Source organism: Stigmatopora argus, chromosome 8, assembly GCF_051989625.1.
Source record: "Stigmatopora argus isolate UIUO_Sarg chromosome 8, RoL_Sarg_1.0, whole genome shotgun sequence".
Classification (NCBI taxonomy): domain Eukaryota; kingdom Metazoa; phylum Chordata; class Actinopteri; order Syngnathiformes; family Syngnathidae; genus Stigmatopora; species Stigmatopora argus.
In genome coordinates, this window is record NC_135394.1 from 16,508,335 (window position 1) to 16,526,347 (window position 18,013).

The 18,013-nt window shown below is 40.0% G+C and overlaps 1 protein-coding gene across 2 annotated transcripts; it reads left to right on the plus strand.

Annotated features, from left to right (window-relative positions):
- Window positions 1–3,250: 3,250 nt before the first annotated feature.
- Window positions 3,251–16,386, plus strand: sap130a (Sin3A-associated protein a). Of its 2 annotated transcripts, XM_077608030.1 has the most exons (22): window positions 3,251–3,449; window positions 3,935–4,076; window positions 4,702–4,739; window positions 4,902–4,958; window positions 5,028–5,195; window positions 6,024–6,150; window positions 6,720–6,835; window positions 6,903–7,027; window positions 7,999–8,146; window positions 8,232–8,322; window positions 8,933–9,037; window positions 9,109–9,250; window positions 10,192–10,307; window positions 10,555–10,830; window positions 10,897–11,050; window positions 11,954–12,052; window positions 12,156–12,502; window positions 12,572–12,796; window positions 13,520–13,645; window positions 13,729–13,832; window positions 13,922–14,035; window positions 15,346–16,386. In XM_077608030.1, exons 2-22 carry the CDS (start codon window positions 3,962–3,964, stop codon window positions 15,502–15,504), a joined length of 2,952 nt encoding a protein of 983 aa, XP_077464156.1. In that variant the 5' UTR covers window positions 3,251–3,449; window positions 3,935–3,961; the 3' UTR covers window positions 15,505–16,386. The 2 variants fall into 2 exon arrangements, with proteins under 2 accessions (XP_077464156.1, XP_077464155.1); XM_077608029.1 differs by having other exon boundaries at window positions 4,702–4,958.
- The last annotated feature ends 1,627 nt before the right edge of the window (window positions 16,387–18,013 follow it).

An 18,013-nucleotide genomic window follows, 5' to 3' on the forward strand; every position in this document is an offset into this window, starting at 1 on the left:
ATCCAAGCGGTGAAGAAACTCTTCCCTAAAAGGGGGCGGCTGTCTCTGAGATTTAGCCGCCCCCTTTTCGGCCCAAAAAAATGATTTGCATTTCTTTGCAATTCTTGCCGAGGATCGCCCGCCGTTGAACCCAAAAGAAAATAATGTTCTGGAAGATGGAACGTTGCGGCGCTCGTAAACATCTGGATTCCTGCTGGGATTCGCTGTGAAAGCGTGAATGAAAAAAATTGCAAACTTCCTGTTCGGTTTCATACGGAGAGTGGACAGAAAAGATATATTTTCACAGCGAATCTCGAAGTGGTGGGAGTCTCAGCATAACAGCCAAGACAAACAGACTCAAGGACAGTTTCTTCCCATACTCAACTGGAGTTCTGCACCTAATAAAGACTTACTTCTAACCACCTTAGCCATTTTGTGCCTATTTATTTATGTGATCTACTACTTATTTATTATGTTGACTACTTATTTATGTGGACTACTACTTATTTATTATGTTGACTACTTATTTATGTGGACTACTACTTATTTATTATGTTGACTACTAATTTATTATGTTGACTACTTATGTATTCTTTATTTATCATTATTTATTTATTATTATTTCTTATTATCTGATCGTTTGTTTGTTGTTATTTGTGCACTTCCCTACTTATTTATCTTGGGACTATTTATGTTGACTACTTATTTATTGATGATTTATTTATTGATTTTTTAAAAATTATTTATTATGTTGACTACTTATTTATTGATTATTTATTTATTTGAATTATTTATTTATTATGTTGACTACTTCTTTATTGATTATTTAGTTTAAATTATGTATTTATTATTTTGACTGCTTATTTATTGATGATTTATTTATTGATTTTTTAAAAATTATTTATTATGTTGACTACTTATTTATTGATTATTTATTTATTTTTGAATTATTTATTTATTATGTTGACTACTTATTGATTATTTAGTTTAAATTATGTATTTATTATTTTTGACTACTTATTTATTGATTTTATTGATTTTTAAAAAAATATTTATTATGTTGACTACTTATTTATTGATTTTTTTTGAATTATTTATTTATTATGTTGACTACTTATTTATTGATTATTTAGTTTAAATTATGTATTTATTATTTTTGACTACTTATTTATTGATCATTTATTTATTTAAATGATTTATTTATTATTTATCTGTTTGTTGTTATTTGTGCACTTCTCAACTTATTCATGTTGCGACTACGTATTTATCTGTGACTTATTTTTTATTTTTATTTTTAGAATTATTGATTTATTATGTTGACAACTTATTTATTGATTATTTATTTGAATTATTTATTTATTTATCTGTTTGTTTGTTGTTATTTGTGCACTTTTCAACTTATTTCTTTAGCGACTACTTATTTACTTATGACTTATTTAGTGATTATTTATTTTAAATTATTTATTATGTTGACTACTTATTGATTATTTATTTATTTACATTATTTATTTATCAGTTTGTTGTTATTTGTGCACTTCTCAACGTATTCATGTTGCGACTACTTATTTACTTGATTATTGACTTATTTAGTGATTATTTATTTGTTTGTTGTTGTTGTTTGTGCACTTGATGAAGCTTTAAAATCTCATTCTACTTATAAAATGACAATAAAAGCATTTAATTCAATTCAATTTGTCTCCTAGTGCCCTACGATTGGCTGGCCACCAACTATGAATATCCACCGCCTAGTCGGCTGGGATAGGCTCCAGCACCCCCACGACCCTGGTAAGGATAAACGGTTTGGAAAATGAATAAAATAGACAATATCTACCCACAGATTACTCAACTGTACCCACACGTGCATGCAGACTATTTTTCCAACTTCGTTACTAGCAAGTTGCTAACTATATTAGCACTAAATGATCTTTTTTAGGACCGCTCAAAAACACACAAATGGCAACCACCTGCAAAACAAAAAAAGGTAGAAAGGCCAAGTCATCAGGCGCTTGTTCATGGGACAGACATTCCAAAAAAATCAGGAACTGGGTGGAAAAGTGGAGGAGTTTGGGTGGGTTAGGTGGGGGTGACATTCCATGAAAACTGGAGGCAGGAAGTTGTGGAATTTCCATGGAAATGAGAGCAAAGCGCAACATTGCGCCAGCATTCTGCTAGCATTTCATTCCATTCTCTTCCATGCACTCGTTTTCATTTAACGCTAATGATGGCTATTTTGTGTCAATCCCAAAGTAGCTACTAGCTAGCTGGTACATTGTTTTGATTTAAATAACTAGGAAATGGTAAAAATTCAGTTTACTCAATTGTGGATACAGATTAGTAATCTGGGTATAATTTAGTAATCTGTGGGTACAGTTTAGTATTCTAAAGGTACATTTTAATAATCTGTGGGTACATTTTAGTAATCTGTGGGTACACTTTAGTAATCTGTGGTTACAGTTTAGTATTCTGTGGGTACATTTTAGTAATCTGTGGGTACATTATAGTAATCTGCGGATACAGTTTAGTAATCTGTGGGTACAGTTTAGTATTCTGTGGGTACAGTTTAGTATTCTGTGGGTACAGTTTAGTAAATTGTTTACAGATTACTAAATTGGATACAGTTTACCTAATTTTTAAATAATTTTAGCTCATTTTTAAATCATTTGACTAAACTGGGATTTAAATTTAGTCATTTGCCGGTACAATTTAGTAAACGGAGTATATTTTAATAATCTGTGGATACTCTAGTAATCACATACAGGAGGCTACTGCATGATTATGGTAGTTTAACGCCCTCTAGTGTAATGGAGGAGAATCACAACCTGAAAAAAACGGAGCACTTAGTCGATTGTGAGGTGGGAGGGTCAATGGGAGGACTACTACGACTTTAACAACTCAATCTTCTTGTTTTGTTTTGTAATGTAAGTGAAAATGCAGTATTTGCACGTGAAACGACGAATAAAAGTGTAAAAATGCGTACATTTGGGGGTACAACAGTAAAACGAGCGTGTTGTTTAGGAGGGTTGGTTGTCGAGGTGACTATTCGCTGATTGGTTGAAAGAAGTCGAGGGGGCCGGGTCTTCGGTGAAGGGTTTAGGGTGGCCGGCGCATTTTACGCGTTTCATTGGTTTTCACTTTAGGTTTCTCTTCGTTCATTGGTGCAATGAGGTTGAGAGGGCGGAACTGTCAGTAATGTTGCCATGTTACCAACACTTCCATTGGAAGAAGGCAAGAGTTTCTCTACGCCAATTGGTTGAAAAAAGTCAAAGGGGCCGACCCTCCGGTTAGCGTTCTTCCGGCTTACATGTTGTTGCGAACGAGAAAAAAAGGAAAAGAAAAGACGAATGGAAAAATTGTAATCCATAAAAAGAGCTTTATCCATGAACTCAGCGATACGGTGAAGACTCGGGCGCACTCCCAAAAGCGTTCGCTCGTTTGGCTCGTCGCTCAACGTAAAAGTTCAGCATTTGGACGTGAGTGAAAAACAGGCGGCACCAGCAGACCTCTGCGAGTCCCACATTAGCATGTTGCTAACTAGCCCGCCAGGCTCCCCGTGTATCTATTTTACTACGTTTGGTTAACCAAGTATAAATGTGGAGTATTTCAAGTTCAAATATGGCCGTAGTAGCGTCGCGTTTGGGTTTTCTTTTGAGTTTAGCTTTAAAAACGTTGCTTCACTTGTTAAACGTGATGAGTGAACCAACCAACCCATGCAAGCTGAAAAAAATATTCGCTAATGACATTGCGCATGTTCGTCAGATATTTTATAACGTCGGTTCTTTTTCATAACTACAATTAATCTCACTTTGTGTGTCCTGCCTCAGCCCGCCAAGGGTTAAATTTTGAACCTTTTCTAGTCGAGGCGCTCGTACTTTTGTTGTCATGTCCGCGCATGCGCACACTGCTTCTGGACACGATTTTTTCCACACAGGTTCATTCATTGCATTTTTCATTTTAGGTCGCCGAGAGAAATAAAACATTCCGAATGAGCTCCCAACAATTCCCAAGACACGGGCTGCCCACCTCCAGTCCAGGGACGACCCCTCTTTTGCCCACCGGTGGAAACCTCGTGCCTGTCAATCAGCCGTCAAACACACCAGGTGTGCCCCAGTCTCCCAAAAGAATACAAAAAAACCCACAAATGCAATTAAACACGCTCTAATTGAAATGGATTGGACGTCTGTTGACGTCAATGGTTTTTAAAGAGTTAATTGACGTGAATTCATATTAGATTTGTCAAATAAAGCATTAAAATATGGCAAAATACACAAGGAGAAGACATATTTTACTTTTTAATTTTCATGAATGGAGGCCAAATCAAAATTTGACCCTAATGACCTTTAGCCCTTGTAGAAGTATAGAAGTGACTATTTTTCATTTAGAAAAGTTAGAAGAATTAATAAAATAATAACTTCATAATAATCATTTGAATGAATCATTGTTTTTATTTTTTATAATTATAAAATTAAATTAAGGATTGGATGTCACCAATTCTTTGAGTGCCTTGTAAGGGTTAAAAAAATATATACTTTGTGCATGAAAGTGGTACTTTTTTGTGAAGTATTTTTTTCCAATAAATTTGACACTATTTACAACAGTTTTATTTTTTTGTCCGTTTAAAAAAATGCATTATTTTGAATTCTTTGTATTACAATTGAAATAAACAACATGCATGAAAAGGTTAAAGGTCAATAGAGAATAAATCGGATTCATTTTTTTTGTTAGGCGGAGCCGAAGCCGCGGACAGCGACCAACCAGAACACCCGCCGGCAGGAGGCGGCGCGGGCACGGTGCTTTTCCGCGACGACAAGCAGGAGACCATGGTGGTCCGACCGTACCCGCAGGTACAGGTGCTTGGGCCCCCACAGCCTGCCCCTCAGGGTCTTCCTATCCAGCCCGGTGGTCCCCCCGTGGCCGTGCCCGCGCCGCCGGTGCACCTGGCGCAAGGCCAGCCCGCAGTCCTCACGGATGGACAAATGAAGGTGAGCCTGAAAAGTGTTGAAATCCTCCATTTTTTTGTTGCGCCTATCTGAATCCACGCGTTATTCCAGGCGGTTCTGAAGTCCCCCATGCCAAGCCGGCTCATTGCCCCCGCGCCCGCTTCCAACCAGGGTCACATCCCGATGCCCCCCAAGGTACCCGTCCACATGACGTCCTCCTCGGAGAGTAGCAGCGCCACCACGCTTTCTATTCCCGTGGCCACCATCAGCGGACAACAGGTGAGGACGCGACGTCCACTTAGGCCTCGTCCAATCACATATCAGCCACGGAGCTGCATTATTATTCATTATTTTTTATGACTCCTAATAAGGCAAGTTTGAACAGTGGCGTGCCGTGAGTAATGGTCAGGTGTCATACAATGTAATTAATATTCCGATAGAAAAATGAATAGGAATATAACGAGATTAAAATTAAAATAGAAATTGATTTTTTAAAAATATTTATAAATGAAAAATGAATATGAATATAATGAGATTAAAATTGAAATTTTAAATTTTGTTTATTAAGCACACACTTCTGCTAACTACCACTACACATACTCCAAAAATGCTACATATGTATTCATAATAATGATATTTTTTATATATATATAAAATACATTATCTGTCAACTTTCATTGGTTCAAATGATTTCAGTCATTTTGCTACTAAATATACAGTAAAAAAATATCTTTTTTCCATGATTAGAATTATTACATTTTCAACTGCGCTACAGTGCTAAAGAAAAATTGCCCCGCCCCCTTTTTTGTCGTTATTGACCTTTTTAGACCTTCCATGAACCCAAATTAATCTTTTCAGTACTTCCCCAACCCTCATTGGAAAAAAAACACTTGAAAAATGAATATGAATATAACGAGATTGAAACTAAAATTGCATGAACCCAAAATAATATTTTCAGTACTTCCCCAAATCTCATTGGGGGAAAAAAAAAAAAACACTTTTTGACCAAAAATGTTATTTGTACTCTCTGACCGATTTACCCATTAAAACCTACCGTTACATCCATCATACTGAACTAAAAAAACTGTTCTTCTTGAAATGTGTCAGGGTCACTCCAGCAACTTGCACCACCTGATGTCGGCCAACATCCAGATCATACGAGGCAGCGCCCCCACATTACAGATCGGGACCCCCGCCGTCCCGCCGCAGACCTTTACATCGCATCTACCCCGAGGTACTCACATACTGAGCATCAGATTGTGACCGTCTAGAGCACATGTGTCAAAGTGCCGGCTCGGGGGCCAAATCTGGCCCGCCGTATCATTTTGTGTGGCCCGGGAAAGTAAATCATGAGTGCCGACTTTCTGTTTTAGGATCAAATTCAAATGAAGAGTATAGATGTATTACATTTCCTGATTTTCCCCCTTTTAAATCAATCATTGTCATTTTTTAATCCATTTTTTCTGTGTTTTTAGTTCAAAAATCATTTTGTAAAATCTAAAAATATATTTTTAAAAAGCTCAAATAAACATTGTTTTAGATCTATAAAAAAATGAATATTCAGGGATTTTAATCCAGTTCTTTTAATCCATTTATAAAAAAAATATCTAAGTTTATCTAAAATGGTCCGGCCCACATGAAATCGAGTTGACGTTAAGGCGGCCCGCGAACCAACCCGAGTCTGACACCCCTGGTCTAGAGTTTAGCACAGTATATTTTTATTTATAAAATTAATTTATTTATTTAATGACCATATGTAAATGACCCTGTCGGCAATTCTTAATGTCATTTTCCAATATTCAGGTGCTGCCGCGGCCGCGGTGATGTCCAGCTCCAAAACAGTCCTGCGACCGGCCACCGGAGCAGGCGCAGGGCCATGTCAGCCTACCGTGCAGCACATCATCCACCAGACTATTCAGGTACACACAAATCACGCACTTATATAACACCCTCATTTTTTTGTAACACATTCCTTCGCCCTGGCAGTCACGCCCCACCGTGACGACGTCAACGGCCGTGCTTCCCACCGTGGTGGCCCCCATTTCGGCCACGAGGACCCAATCCCCCGTCATCAGTCCCACCGTGACGCACTCTGCGGACGTCGCTCACGGGTTTGTGAAATCTTTATTTATGCTGGTAAACTTGGTGGGACACATTTTTTGCCAACTAGATCTGATGTGGGGCAGAGCAGTTTATTTTTTTGCCATAAAAAGGTAACTTAAGGGCACTCAAAGATGAGCACCCAAAGACAGTATAAATCAACTCATTTTTTGTTGCGGGCAACGTTGTAGTTTCGATTTCATCCGGAGGGCCAGTATGTCTTCCAACTAGGCTGCCAAAATTAATTGATTAGTTAATTGACAGCTTTTTCAATCGTGCTGATCGATAGATAATTTTTGGACATTCAAATTTGTACAAATCGTCTGCAATTATTGATTTAAAATGAGCAAACACAGGAAATATTCCCTATACATCAATAATCTTCATTTGAATGTGATCATAAAACAGAAAGTTGGCACTCATGATTTACTCTCTCGGGCCGCACAAAATGATGCGGCGGGCCAGATTTGGCCCCTGGGCCACCACTTTGACACCTGTGGTATAAATGAATTGGACCACTGTCATTGTCAATGGCAGGCAGTGAGTCAATTTTGTTCTTTTAGGGTAATTTCAGGTAACTTCCTGTAAATTTTGCATCATTTCCTTTTGATTTTGAGGGACATTCCGGGATGCTTTTGGTTCGTTTGTCAGTTCCTGCTGATTTTGGGGCATTTTAAGGTTCCCTATTAAGTCATAGGCCACCATTTTGACGTCAGAAGTGAAAAAAGCGAATATGACTGTGAATAGGAAATTAAACAAAGTACAATAGTGCGCATACAGAAATCACAAAATTCTAGTTTTAAGTGCCCGTGTTAAAAACAAAAATAAAAGTGTTTCACTATTTGTGTATAATATGACTGAGCTACAAATTCAGGCAGAACACCCCACTTGTAAGGCCACTTCTGGTCCTTGGGTCGCTAGTTTTGCACCACCAATTTACGCAGCAATCCATTCAAGTAGCAAACACTTTGCATTTTTCCAGGCGACCCGGCCTGACCATTCACCCGCCGGCGGCCAGCGTCAGCATCCAAAGGCCTCAAACCTCCCGCGACACGGCCACACGCATCACGCTGCCCTCACACCCGGCCATCGGCGCGCAGAAAGCCCAGCAGCCTCACACTATGACGCAGGTTAATCGCCACGACGACAAATGAAAGCTTACTTCTTACCACAGCTGTAAGACTGACTTTATCTCCCCCCCCTCACATTTTACAGAAGCCGATCTTCAGTACGGTCACACCGGTCGCTGCAGCCACCGTGGCCCCCATCGTGGCGACCAACACGGTGCCCTCAACCACCTCTATAGGTACGCACGACACAACAGGGGTTTCAATCGCCAACTACCGTATTTTCTCGCATATAAGCCGTATTTGTCGCTAAAAAAGAATATGACTGAATCGAGGGTACGGCTTATATGTGCACAAATTAGACTTGGCATGCACGAAACGCCATAACTCAAGACAATAAGGCCGATACGGTCATTTATTTCAAAATAGAGAAAAGATAAACAGATCAACCGCTTAACAAAATGTATTTTGACGTCCATGAATGAAAATCAAGAAACAAAACGTATCTCCCATAAAACGGGGGGTGCGGCTTATACGCAGATGTGGCTAATATGCGAGTAAATACGGTAATAAATGATCAAATTATAAGACGGTGTTGGCCTTAACAATTTCCATGTCATTCTTTTAAGTCTGTTAATAGCAAATATTCACGTTTACTCTGATTTGCAATTATATTTAGTTACCTTTTCAATTTTCAACCCAAGTTAGCAATTTTTATATTTTTGTATCGTTTTCAAAACTCCTTTTTATCAAGTACGAACAAAATTACAAACACTTCAAATGCGGATAGTGCGGCATTGTTTAAATATTAAATGGTTAAATATGTCACTCACAAAGAGTTGCCTTCAGGTACGGCCCCCCACACTCAAATCAGCAGCAACACCATCGTTACCATGACGATGGCCTCCCACTCGTCCCACGCCACCGCCGTCACCACCTCCGCCATCCCCGTCGGTAAGTTGGGACTCTCCCACGAATCGGACCGGCCCGCTTGACCTTCCGACTCTTCTTCGTGCGCCCCGCAGCCAAGGTGGTGCCTCAGCCCATCGCCCACTCATCGTCTCGCGTGCAGTCCGACTACCCTGGAGAGAGGACCAACCTCATCCCCATTCAAGGCCATCGTTCTTCGCCCAATCCTGTCACGATGGAGCCAAGAAGTGATAACCGGTGAGGCTAATTATAATTATTATTATTTTTGTCCACAACTTCTAAACATCTAACCATTCATCTCCATTGTTAATTTATAAAGCGAGTACCGTATTGGCCAAGTATAAGACATCGTTTTTTTGCATTGAAAAAAGACTGAAAAAATGTTGGTCGTCTTACATTCAGGGTCTAGACCAGCGGTGCTCAAAAGTCTACTTTTCCAGGAGCCAACATTGCACAATTTAACCTTTTTTTCCTGACAAAGCTCAGCAGTTATGTATGCTGATGATATATACCTCTTGCAGGAGGACCCAAAATAGTGTAGGCATGTAGTAATCATGCTTGGACTTGCGATGGCGCTGTTTCCCAGCGCAAGTCCCAAATTTTTTTACTTTTTATTTTTTACTGGATCAAATCTTACAGTCGTACGATCTACCAATATTACCTTAGCGATCGACTGGTAGCTCGCGATCGACGTATTGAGCACCCCTGGTCTAGACGTTATACACTCAGACTGCTAGATGGCGCCAGATATTTATTATTTAAAGCGAATGCTGAACACTTTGTTGGTTCATGCAGTTATTGCAATTTTGTTGTTTTATCACAGTAGATTCATCATTCAGGTTCATCTACATTTCAAAAACCAGACACCCTTCATTTACAAATGTGATTGCACTTTAGTTTACATATTTAAATGTTCAGAGGTTAAGATGTGATTGACAGTTTTTGCATAATTTGAATGAGCCAAAATAACATGCTTTTTTTCTAAAATAAATTGTCATAGTCATTTGTTTCAGATGTTCTGTCATTATTTTCTGTATAAATATTGAATTTGGTGTTCAAAAAGTCAAACTTGAGTCTTGAAAAAGAGGGGGTCTTCTTATATTCGGGCCAATATGAGCAGTTTGAAAGGTGCTGCTCTTTGTACAGACTAACATTTTTTTTAATCTATTTTTTTCAAGACCTCCCGTTCCAGTCCAGTTCCAATATTTCCTGCCAACGTACTCGTCGTCATACCCGCTGACTCATACCTACACACCCATCAGCAGTTCTGTGTCAACCATCCGCCAGTATCCGGGTAAGCAGGAAGGGAAATACAGTAATACCTCGTTTATTGCGGGTAGGCCACTGTTAGGGGAATAACAGGGACAGTGTTTTTATGGCGACTATTTCATTTTATCTGGACTTTTCAAACCCTATCCTGTTATTAACCAGATTGAAGAAAAAGTATCCTCTTGACGGGTCGTAACGAAAACATGGCCCTTTGTGTAATAGTTTGTCTATCCTTGGGCGATAGTCTTGTAACATATCTTTTTCTTCCAAAGTGACTCCGCAAGCCCCGAGTTCGGCGCTTCCCGCCCAGGGAGTGGCCACCACCGTGCACCTCAACCACATGCAGCTGATGGCGGTGGACCGCATCGGGCTCCCATCGGCGTCCATCGCCACGCAGGGGATCCAGCCGGCGCCCATGGCCGCACAGGGCATGCAGCCCACGCCCATTAGCGTCCAGGGGCTACACCCGGGCCCGGCTTCCATCGGAGCGGCGGGGCTCCAGCAGGGCGCCGGCCAACAGCAGCAGCCAGCCGCCGAAGCCAAACCCGGTAAGGACTCTGGTGCGGTGGGTCTTTGCGCTCAAAGTGGTTTAACCGTCGTCGATACGGAATCAGGCGTGGTGTTGGCGGACGGATTCGTGGCCAACCCCATCGGCAGCACCACGCAGCCGCCGGGCGCCATGGTGCAGGCTCACGGCCAGGGAGGGACGCCAACTCTCGTGTCCTCGCCGCGGCCCAGCATCCTGCGTAAGAAGACCACCACTGAAAGGTTGGTGTGTGTTTATGTTGATTTGTTCAATCAATGGGAAGGGGTTACGTTGAAAAGCCCCACCCAAGGGCAACCATATTTTTGAAATAGGAAATTAAAAGATCTAAAAATGTTGAATTGATGTCTTATGTACCATTTAGAGACATTTACTAATAGTATGTTTAAAAAGGCACCATCTTGAAACAACATTATCTTAGAAAAATACACTGCAATTCAGTGCAGGGGCTTAGTTAGGTGAAATAGAACCTAATTATGATTTTTTTTTTAAACCTCACCACCCACTCATCTCACTTAATGTTTTAAGATTGATCGACATGGCAAAAGCCTGGCAACCTGCCGGGCTTGATAATAAATATTTTTTTCTAAAGACTATCCCTCAAATAAATACATCTTATTATTGAATGGATGATTTAATTTTCAGTGAAAGTGTTTTTTGGAGGAATGAAATAAAAAAATGTTTTATATGGCAATAAAATGGATCCATTGATATGCTGTATGTACTTAACTATGAGCAAAACACATTTTAAATTGAACTAGTGATCAATACCAAATGATTTATTCCATTATGATATAATGTAACATATGTATGTATATATGTGCTTATATATGTGTATGTATATATATATGTGTGTGTGTGTGTGTATGTACACGTATGTGTATATGTATATATTTCAGCAACACGCGTGTTTATTTATGTATATATTTATTCATTTATTTATTTATTAACTTACTTATTACCTATCTATTTATGTCTAAAATGCCTTTCCTATTTCTGCATCCTCACCCTCTTGCTACTGTGACAACAAAATTTCCCGAATACGGGATGAATAAAGTTATCCAATCCAATTTAGTACCATTTCAAATAGATTTTTTTTTTTAATCCCTTGTGTTTTTGTTTTTCAGCTGTGTCCGTAAAACCCTTATTCCAGCTCAGCCCAGCGAACCCAGCAACATCAGAATTGAGAGTGCCGTGAGGGGGGCCGGCTCCCCCCGACCCGCGGGGTGAGCCATTTCCCCACGGACGCTTAGTCCTTTTTAAAAATCCTCAAATTCCCCCAACTCCAGCACCTTTTTGCTAACCATCCCCGCACTTTTCCACCTCCAGAGTCAAACCCAAAAGCGAGGTCCACATGACAGCGGCCCCGCCCGTCATGGCCGCCGTGGACGCGCTGCCCCCGCAGCCCGGCGGCGAGCAACAAGCCACGGCGGCGTCGGGCCCCCCACACCTGGTCCAGGCCCTGCCGGCCATGTTGGCCACGCCCGGGCCGGCGCCGCCGTCCGGCGTGCTCTCGGGCCTGCCCGCCGCCGTGGCGGCGACTCCGCCCTCGCAGGCCTCCGTGGCCAACGCGGTGGCTTCGCCGACCCAGCCGGCCCCCAGCAGCACCGCCGCCTCGGTCGCCGGCGGCCCCGACATCAAGGTCAAGCAGGAGGCGGACAACATCTCGCAGTCAGGTGAGCCGCCGTCTTGTGCGTCCGTCCTCGCTTCTTTTTGCCCCGTCTGAAGAAAGACATCCCCTCTAGAACCGAACGCCAACTGCGCCCAAGCCTTCGCTCTGAACGTGGCGCCGAGTGGAGAGCTGATCCCCGGGGCGTCCCCGAGGAAGAAGCCTCGCAAGCAGCAGCACGTCATCTCCACCGAGGAGAGCGTGATGATGGAAACCAACAGCACCGACGAGGAGAAGGCGCCCGGGAGGCTCATCACCGGCAGGGCCGAGCGCAGGGAGTCTCCTCCCAAGGAATATGTCGGTATGTGGAAACCACGTGACTTTTGGGAGGCCGCTTGATCAATTTCATTTGAAATACGCCAACGGCAAATTTCTTAAACCTCAGATGTTGGAGAAAATGATATGGGGTGGCCTAAGCGGTCCTCGAGGGCCGCCGTGGGTGCAGGTTTTTGTTCCACCCGATCCAGCACGGACACTTTGACCAATGAGATTTTTGCAGAAAACAAGAAGCACCTGACTGTAATCCACTGATTGGACACCAGTTTGGTGAAAAGGTGTCCTCTTGATGGGTTGGAATGAAAACCTGCACCCTTTGTGGAAAAGTTTGGCCACCCCAGACCTAAGGTTTAAAAAGAAAAAACATCATATCATGATTTCTTAGAAGAAAAAAAATCCTAAGAATTTCATCATGATTCTAGTAGATGTTTTATTTTTATTTTTGCACTGAACGCATGGAGGTTCGATGTTGTGGCGTCATTTTGAATGGCTTCATAAATAGTTTTCTTAGATTATTACTCATATTACTCATACTAATAAAATAGGCCATTTTTTAGCATTTTTTTAAAGGCTTTATAGTGTCTACTATTCAAGATTGTGGAACAAATTATGCTAATTCAATGTAAAAATGCTGCTCTACTTACAAAAAATCCATGTTACGAAACAAGTTCTGGAAGCAAATAGTTTCGTAAGTAGGTGCACCACTGTAATTAGTCCACGAAAGAAACAAAGTGCCCTCCCCTTTCAGACGAGGAAGGCGTACGCTACGTTCAAGTCCGGCCCCGACCTCCCATTACCCTTCTACGGCACTACCGTAACCCCTGGAAATCTGCCTACCACCACTTCCAGAGATACAGCGACATCCGCGTAAAAGGTTAGTTCCACCAACGCGACAAGCAATTTCACCCGATGATCAGCGACGTGTTCTCACTGTTTTCCTCAAATTTCTTTTCCCAGAAGAGAAGAAGGGTACCTTACAGGACATGGCCAATCAGAGAGGGGTGGCGTGCCGAGCGCAAGGCTGGAAGATTCACTTGTGCGCCGCCCAACTCCGGCAGCTGGTGAATCCCACGTCCATTGTCCAACGACCGGTCCATTTTGTTTCAGAAGGGGCCAAGTCATATGGAATGTTTGTCTTTTTGGTTTTCAGTCTAGTTTGGAGCATGACGTGTACAGCCGACTGTCCTCCCTGCAAGAGGGTCTCATCCCCAAAAAGAGAGCGAGTGCAGACGATGACCTACACCGCATTAACGAACTCATACAGGTACATTTCACGCAGTTCTTTTGCTATAGAATGCGGAGTTGTCCCGAGGAAATTCAATGGCCGAGTGATAAAGAAGCCTGTCGCCTTTTTTTTAGGGGAACAAAATAAATACAAAGTAAAATGGTCATCTTTTTAAGGAAAAAAGTTGCAGTGGAGGAATCATAGTCTATCTAGTTTATACCATGAATATGACTACCTTGGGACCTGTCCATTTTGGTCAGAATATCAAAGAACGTTTCAGCAAAGTAACATTGAAGCACTGTAAAACAAATTGAATATCTTGTTAGTTTTTGGTGCAAAAAAACTCATCAGGAAACATAACAAACTTCTATATAGTCGTACCTCTACTTACCAAATTAATTGGTTCCAAGACTTTTTTCAAAACTTGAAAATTTCGTAAATAGAGGTGTACTTCATATGTAAATTGTCTAATTCGTTCTACGGTGCTCACACAACTACCAACTAAACCCTTTAAAATTAGTCAGTGTCCCAATTTTGTATGAAAGATGTGAGGAAACAAAAAAATGAGAGAAAATTATTAGGACATGATTTATTAATGTCTTAAAATTTAAAAAAGCATATGAAAATGTGCCCTGCGCCACTGAAATATCTCCCTCCACGGCCATTATAGATGTAATACCCGTGCTTGTTCGCCAAATGACGGCAAAAGATCGTTCTACCAGGGCCGAATCCGTCCACTTTGTAGTACATTTTAGACTTTTACATGTGCCCTATGTGTGTGTGAAAATATATGCTACATCGATTTGTAGTTTTTAATCACTTAATAAGGAAAATTCAAAATAAAATAACGGATAAGAAAATGCATTTACTTTTTGGGGGATTTTGTAACTTGAATCTTTTTCGTAACTTGAGTCACCATTTGCATATATAAAAAAAATTGTAACCTGAAACTTTCATACCTAGAGGCATTCATAAGTAGAGGTATGACTCTATATAAATATCTTCTAAAATTTTCGCCGTTCCATTTCTGAGAGCAATATTTTAGTTTACCAGAAACAAAGAACAAACATACATTAACATAATAATAGTAAAGTTTTTCAGACAAGTACAGCCTCGGAAAACAACACAACAGACTGTGCGTGGTCAAAGAGACAAAAAAAACCCTCATAAGTTTCAAGCCCAGCCAAGCCATTCGACTTATAGTCTGGAAATACGGTAAGTCTAAACTGCCCAAATTGAGTCCGCGTGGAAACGTCCCAAAACAAAAAGTAACTATTTGCACTTATATGAAAATGTGTAAACTTTTCAAGCGACAACCCACGTCTCTGTCCGTCCTTTTTTTCCAATAGGGTAACATGCAGCGCTGCAAGCTGGTCATGGACCAGGTGACGGAAGCCCGGGACACCATGATGAAAGTTCTAGAGCACAAGGACAAAGTTCTGAAACTGCTCAACAAGAACAGCGCCGTCAAGAAGTCGTCCAAGCTCAAGCGCAAAGAGCGGGCGTGAGAACCCGGACAGAAAAGCGCTCGGAATCTGGTGCTACCATCCGCTTCACACAATCACAAGCATCCACCCTTTTTCGGAAGAGGTTCAGGTTTCTGGTTCATTTCCGAAGACCTCACAGACTATGTTCGTTAGAGAAATGAAACGTGAAGACAAACCTCAAATGTGCTCTTGTTTTTCATTTTGATAGGTGCCTTCGTTGTGTTTGCGGAGGCTTCAACCGCCATTTTGTGAAAAAATGTCACTGTTTTGTAGCGTCTCATAATACGGCTGCAATTTCATCTTGATTCCTTCGAGGGTGAGTTTGCGATTTGGGGGGAAAAATCTTTTTTTTTAAGGATTGTACCTAATTAGGGCTATCCGTGAAAAAAAATTCAACTTTCCCAGCCACATTTTTTTACCTCGAATTTCATTTTTTTGACTCAAGTCGTTTGTAGATAGCCTTATTTTTTTTTCATGTTTTTTTCCCCCCCTCATGTCCTGAATTTTTATTTTTTTTGTAGAATTGTAAACCCGACATTGAAATCCACTTGTTGATAAGAACCTCGAAAGTCAAGGGTGTTCAAAAAACGTTGTTGATTTTTTACTTATCCAACAGCAGAGTTCATAATAGAAGGATTATGGTTAAAAAATTGGTTTAAAAAAGCCGTATTTTTTCTTTTTTTTTAAAACAAGTTATTGAAAGAATTGTCATGAGTGTCCTCACATTCTCAAGGCTGTAAATCACTGTTTAAACGTGGTCTTTACTTGCGTACCCACCAAAATGGAGACATTTTGTGTAAAAAAAACGATTTCACACAAAGAGACTTGTGAGATCTATCTCCCCCGACGTTGTACATTGTTTTTGTCCGTAGCTATAGTAAAGATGCTTATTCAACAAGCGAACACTTGTTTGGGGATTTTGTTCTTTTATTAGTAAGAGAGGGAAAATTAACAATTTGCGCATTCATTTATTTCGAATGAGTCAACCCAAACAAATGTTTTTTTTATTTTTTTATATGGCTGGGCATTCATAACAAGGCTTACTTGTGAAATTAATCTTGACAATATTACGTCATCATTATCTAGCCTAAGGGTGTCAGACTCGGGTTGGTTCGCGGGCCGCATTAACGGCAACTCGACTTTACGTGGGCAGGACCATTTTAGATATAATATTTAGATTTTTTTTAATAAATGGATTAAAAGAACTGGATTAAAATCCCTGAATATTCAGTTTTTTATAGATTTAAAACAATTTTTATTTTAACTTTTTTTAAATATATTTTTAGATTTTACAAAATGATTTTTGAACTAAAAACACAGAAAAAATGTATTAAAAAATTACAATTATTGATTTATAAGGGGGAAAATCTGGAAATTTAATATACTTCTATACTCTTCATTTGAATTTGATTCTAAAACAGAAAGTCGCCACTCATGATTTACTTTCCCGGGCCACACTAAATGATGCGGCGGGCCACATTTGGCCCCCGGGCCGCCACTTTGACACATGTGATCTAGCCTGTCTTTAAAATAGATCATTCTATTAGTTTTTAGAACTCAAGTATTTTGAATACTACTTTTATAACTGTATTTTGAATACTACTTTTATGACTGTATTTTGAATACTACTTTTATAACTGTATTTTGAATACTACTTTTATAACTATTCTGAATACTACTTTTAAATTAATGTATGACGAGATTAATCGCAGTTCATTTCAGTCCATTAATTTGCATTCAAATACGTATTTTGCCTCTAAATGTTTTATCTCTTTTAAAGCAGGTGGTTTATCACTACCTTTAATTCACAATCATTAGGACAATGCGATTAATCGCGTTTAATCTCACGTAAACAATTACGAATACATTTGTATTTACTGCCTAATTCTTCGTTAGTGTTCTCAACTGATTCAAACTATGCAATAACATGTATTTTCCCCACAGTGACAACATTTTCCATGTATTGATGTTGACATTTTACATGTTTACTAACCAGATGTCTTTTTCAGAACTGACTCATTAGTCGTCGTCAAGGTAATTGTGAGAAATTTTACTGTTTTGTTCCACTGACGATTGTGTGCTATGTTGTCAATGGGTGGTTCAACAGGAGCAAAGTCAAAGAGTCATAAAAATAAAAAAAAAGTTCTTCCCTTATTGTCGGCGAGAAACAACACTGCAAGACTCTCGCTGAAGGAGTTGAACCCTCAGGTAAGTTATCTGCTCAGAATTGTTATTTGATACATTTTGATTGGCTAGCTAATTGTTCGAGGATTTTATCAGGTTGAAATGATTTGGTGCATTATATCTTTTTGTGCGTAGAATCGGGAAAGAAGGATTTTATGTTTAGTTAAGGTCGTGAACAAGAGTTGATTGTGTGGAAAATTGAGGATTTGTGGTGGAAAAATGAAAAATTGAAATGTTTGAAAACTCATAAAAGGTCATTAACCTCCTGGGGTGACTTTATAAACTGGCCTATGACAGAAAAGAATGATCATTGAAAGTGTGATTATTGTTTTTCTACTTGCAGATT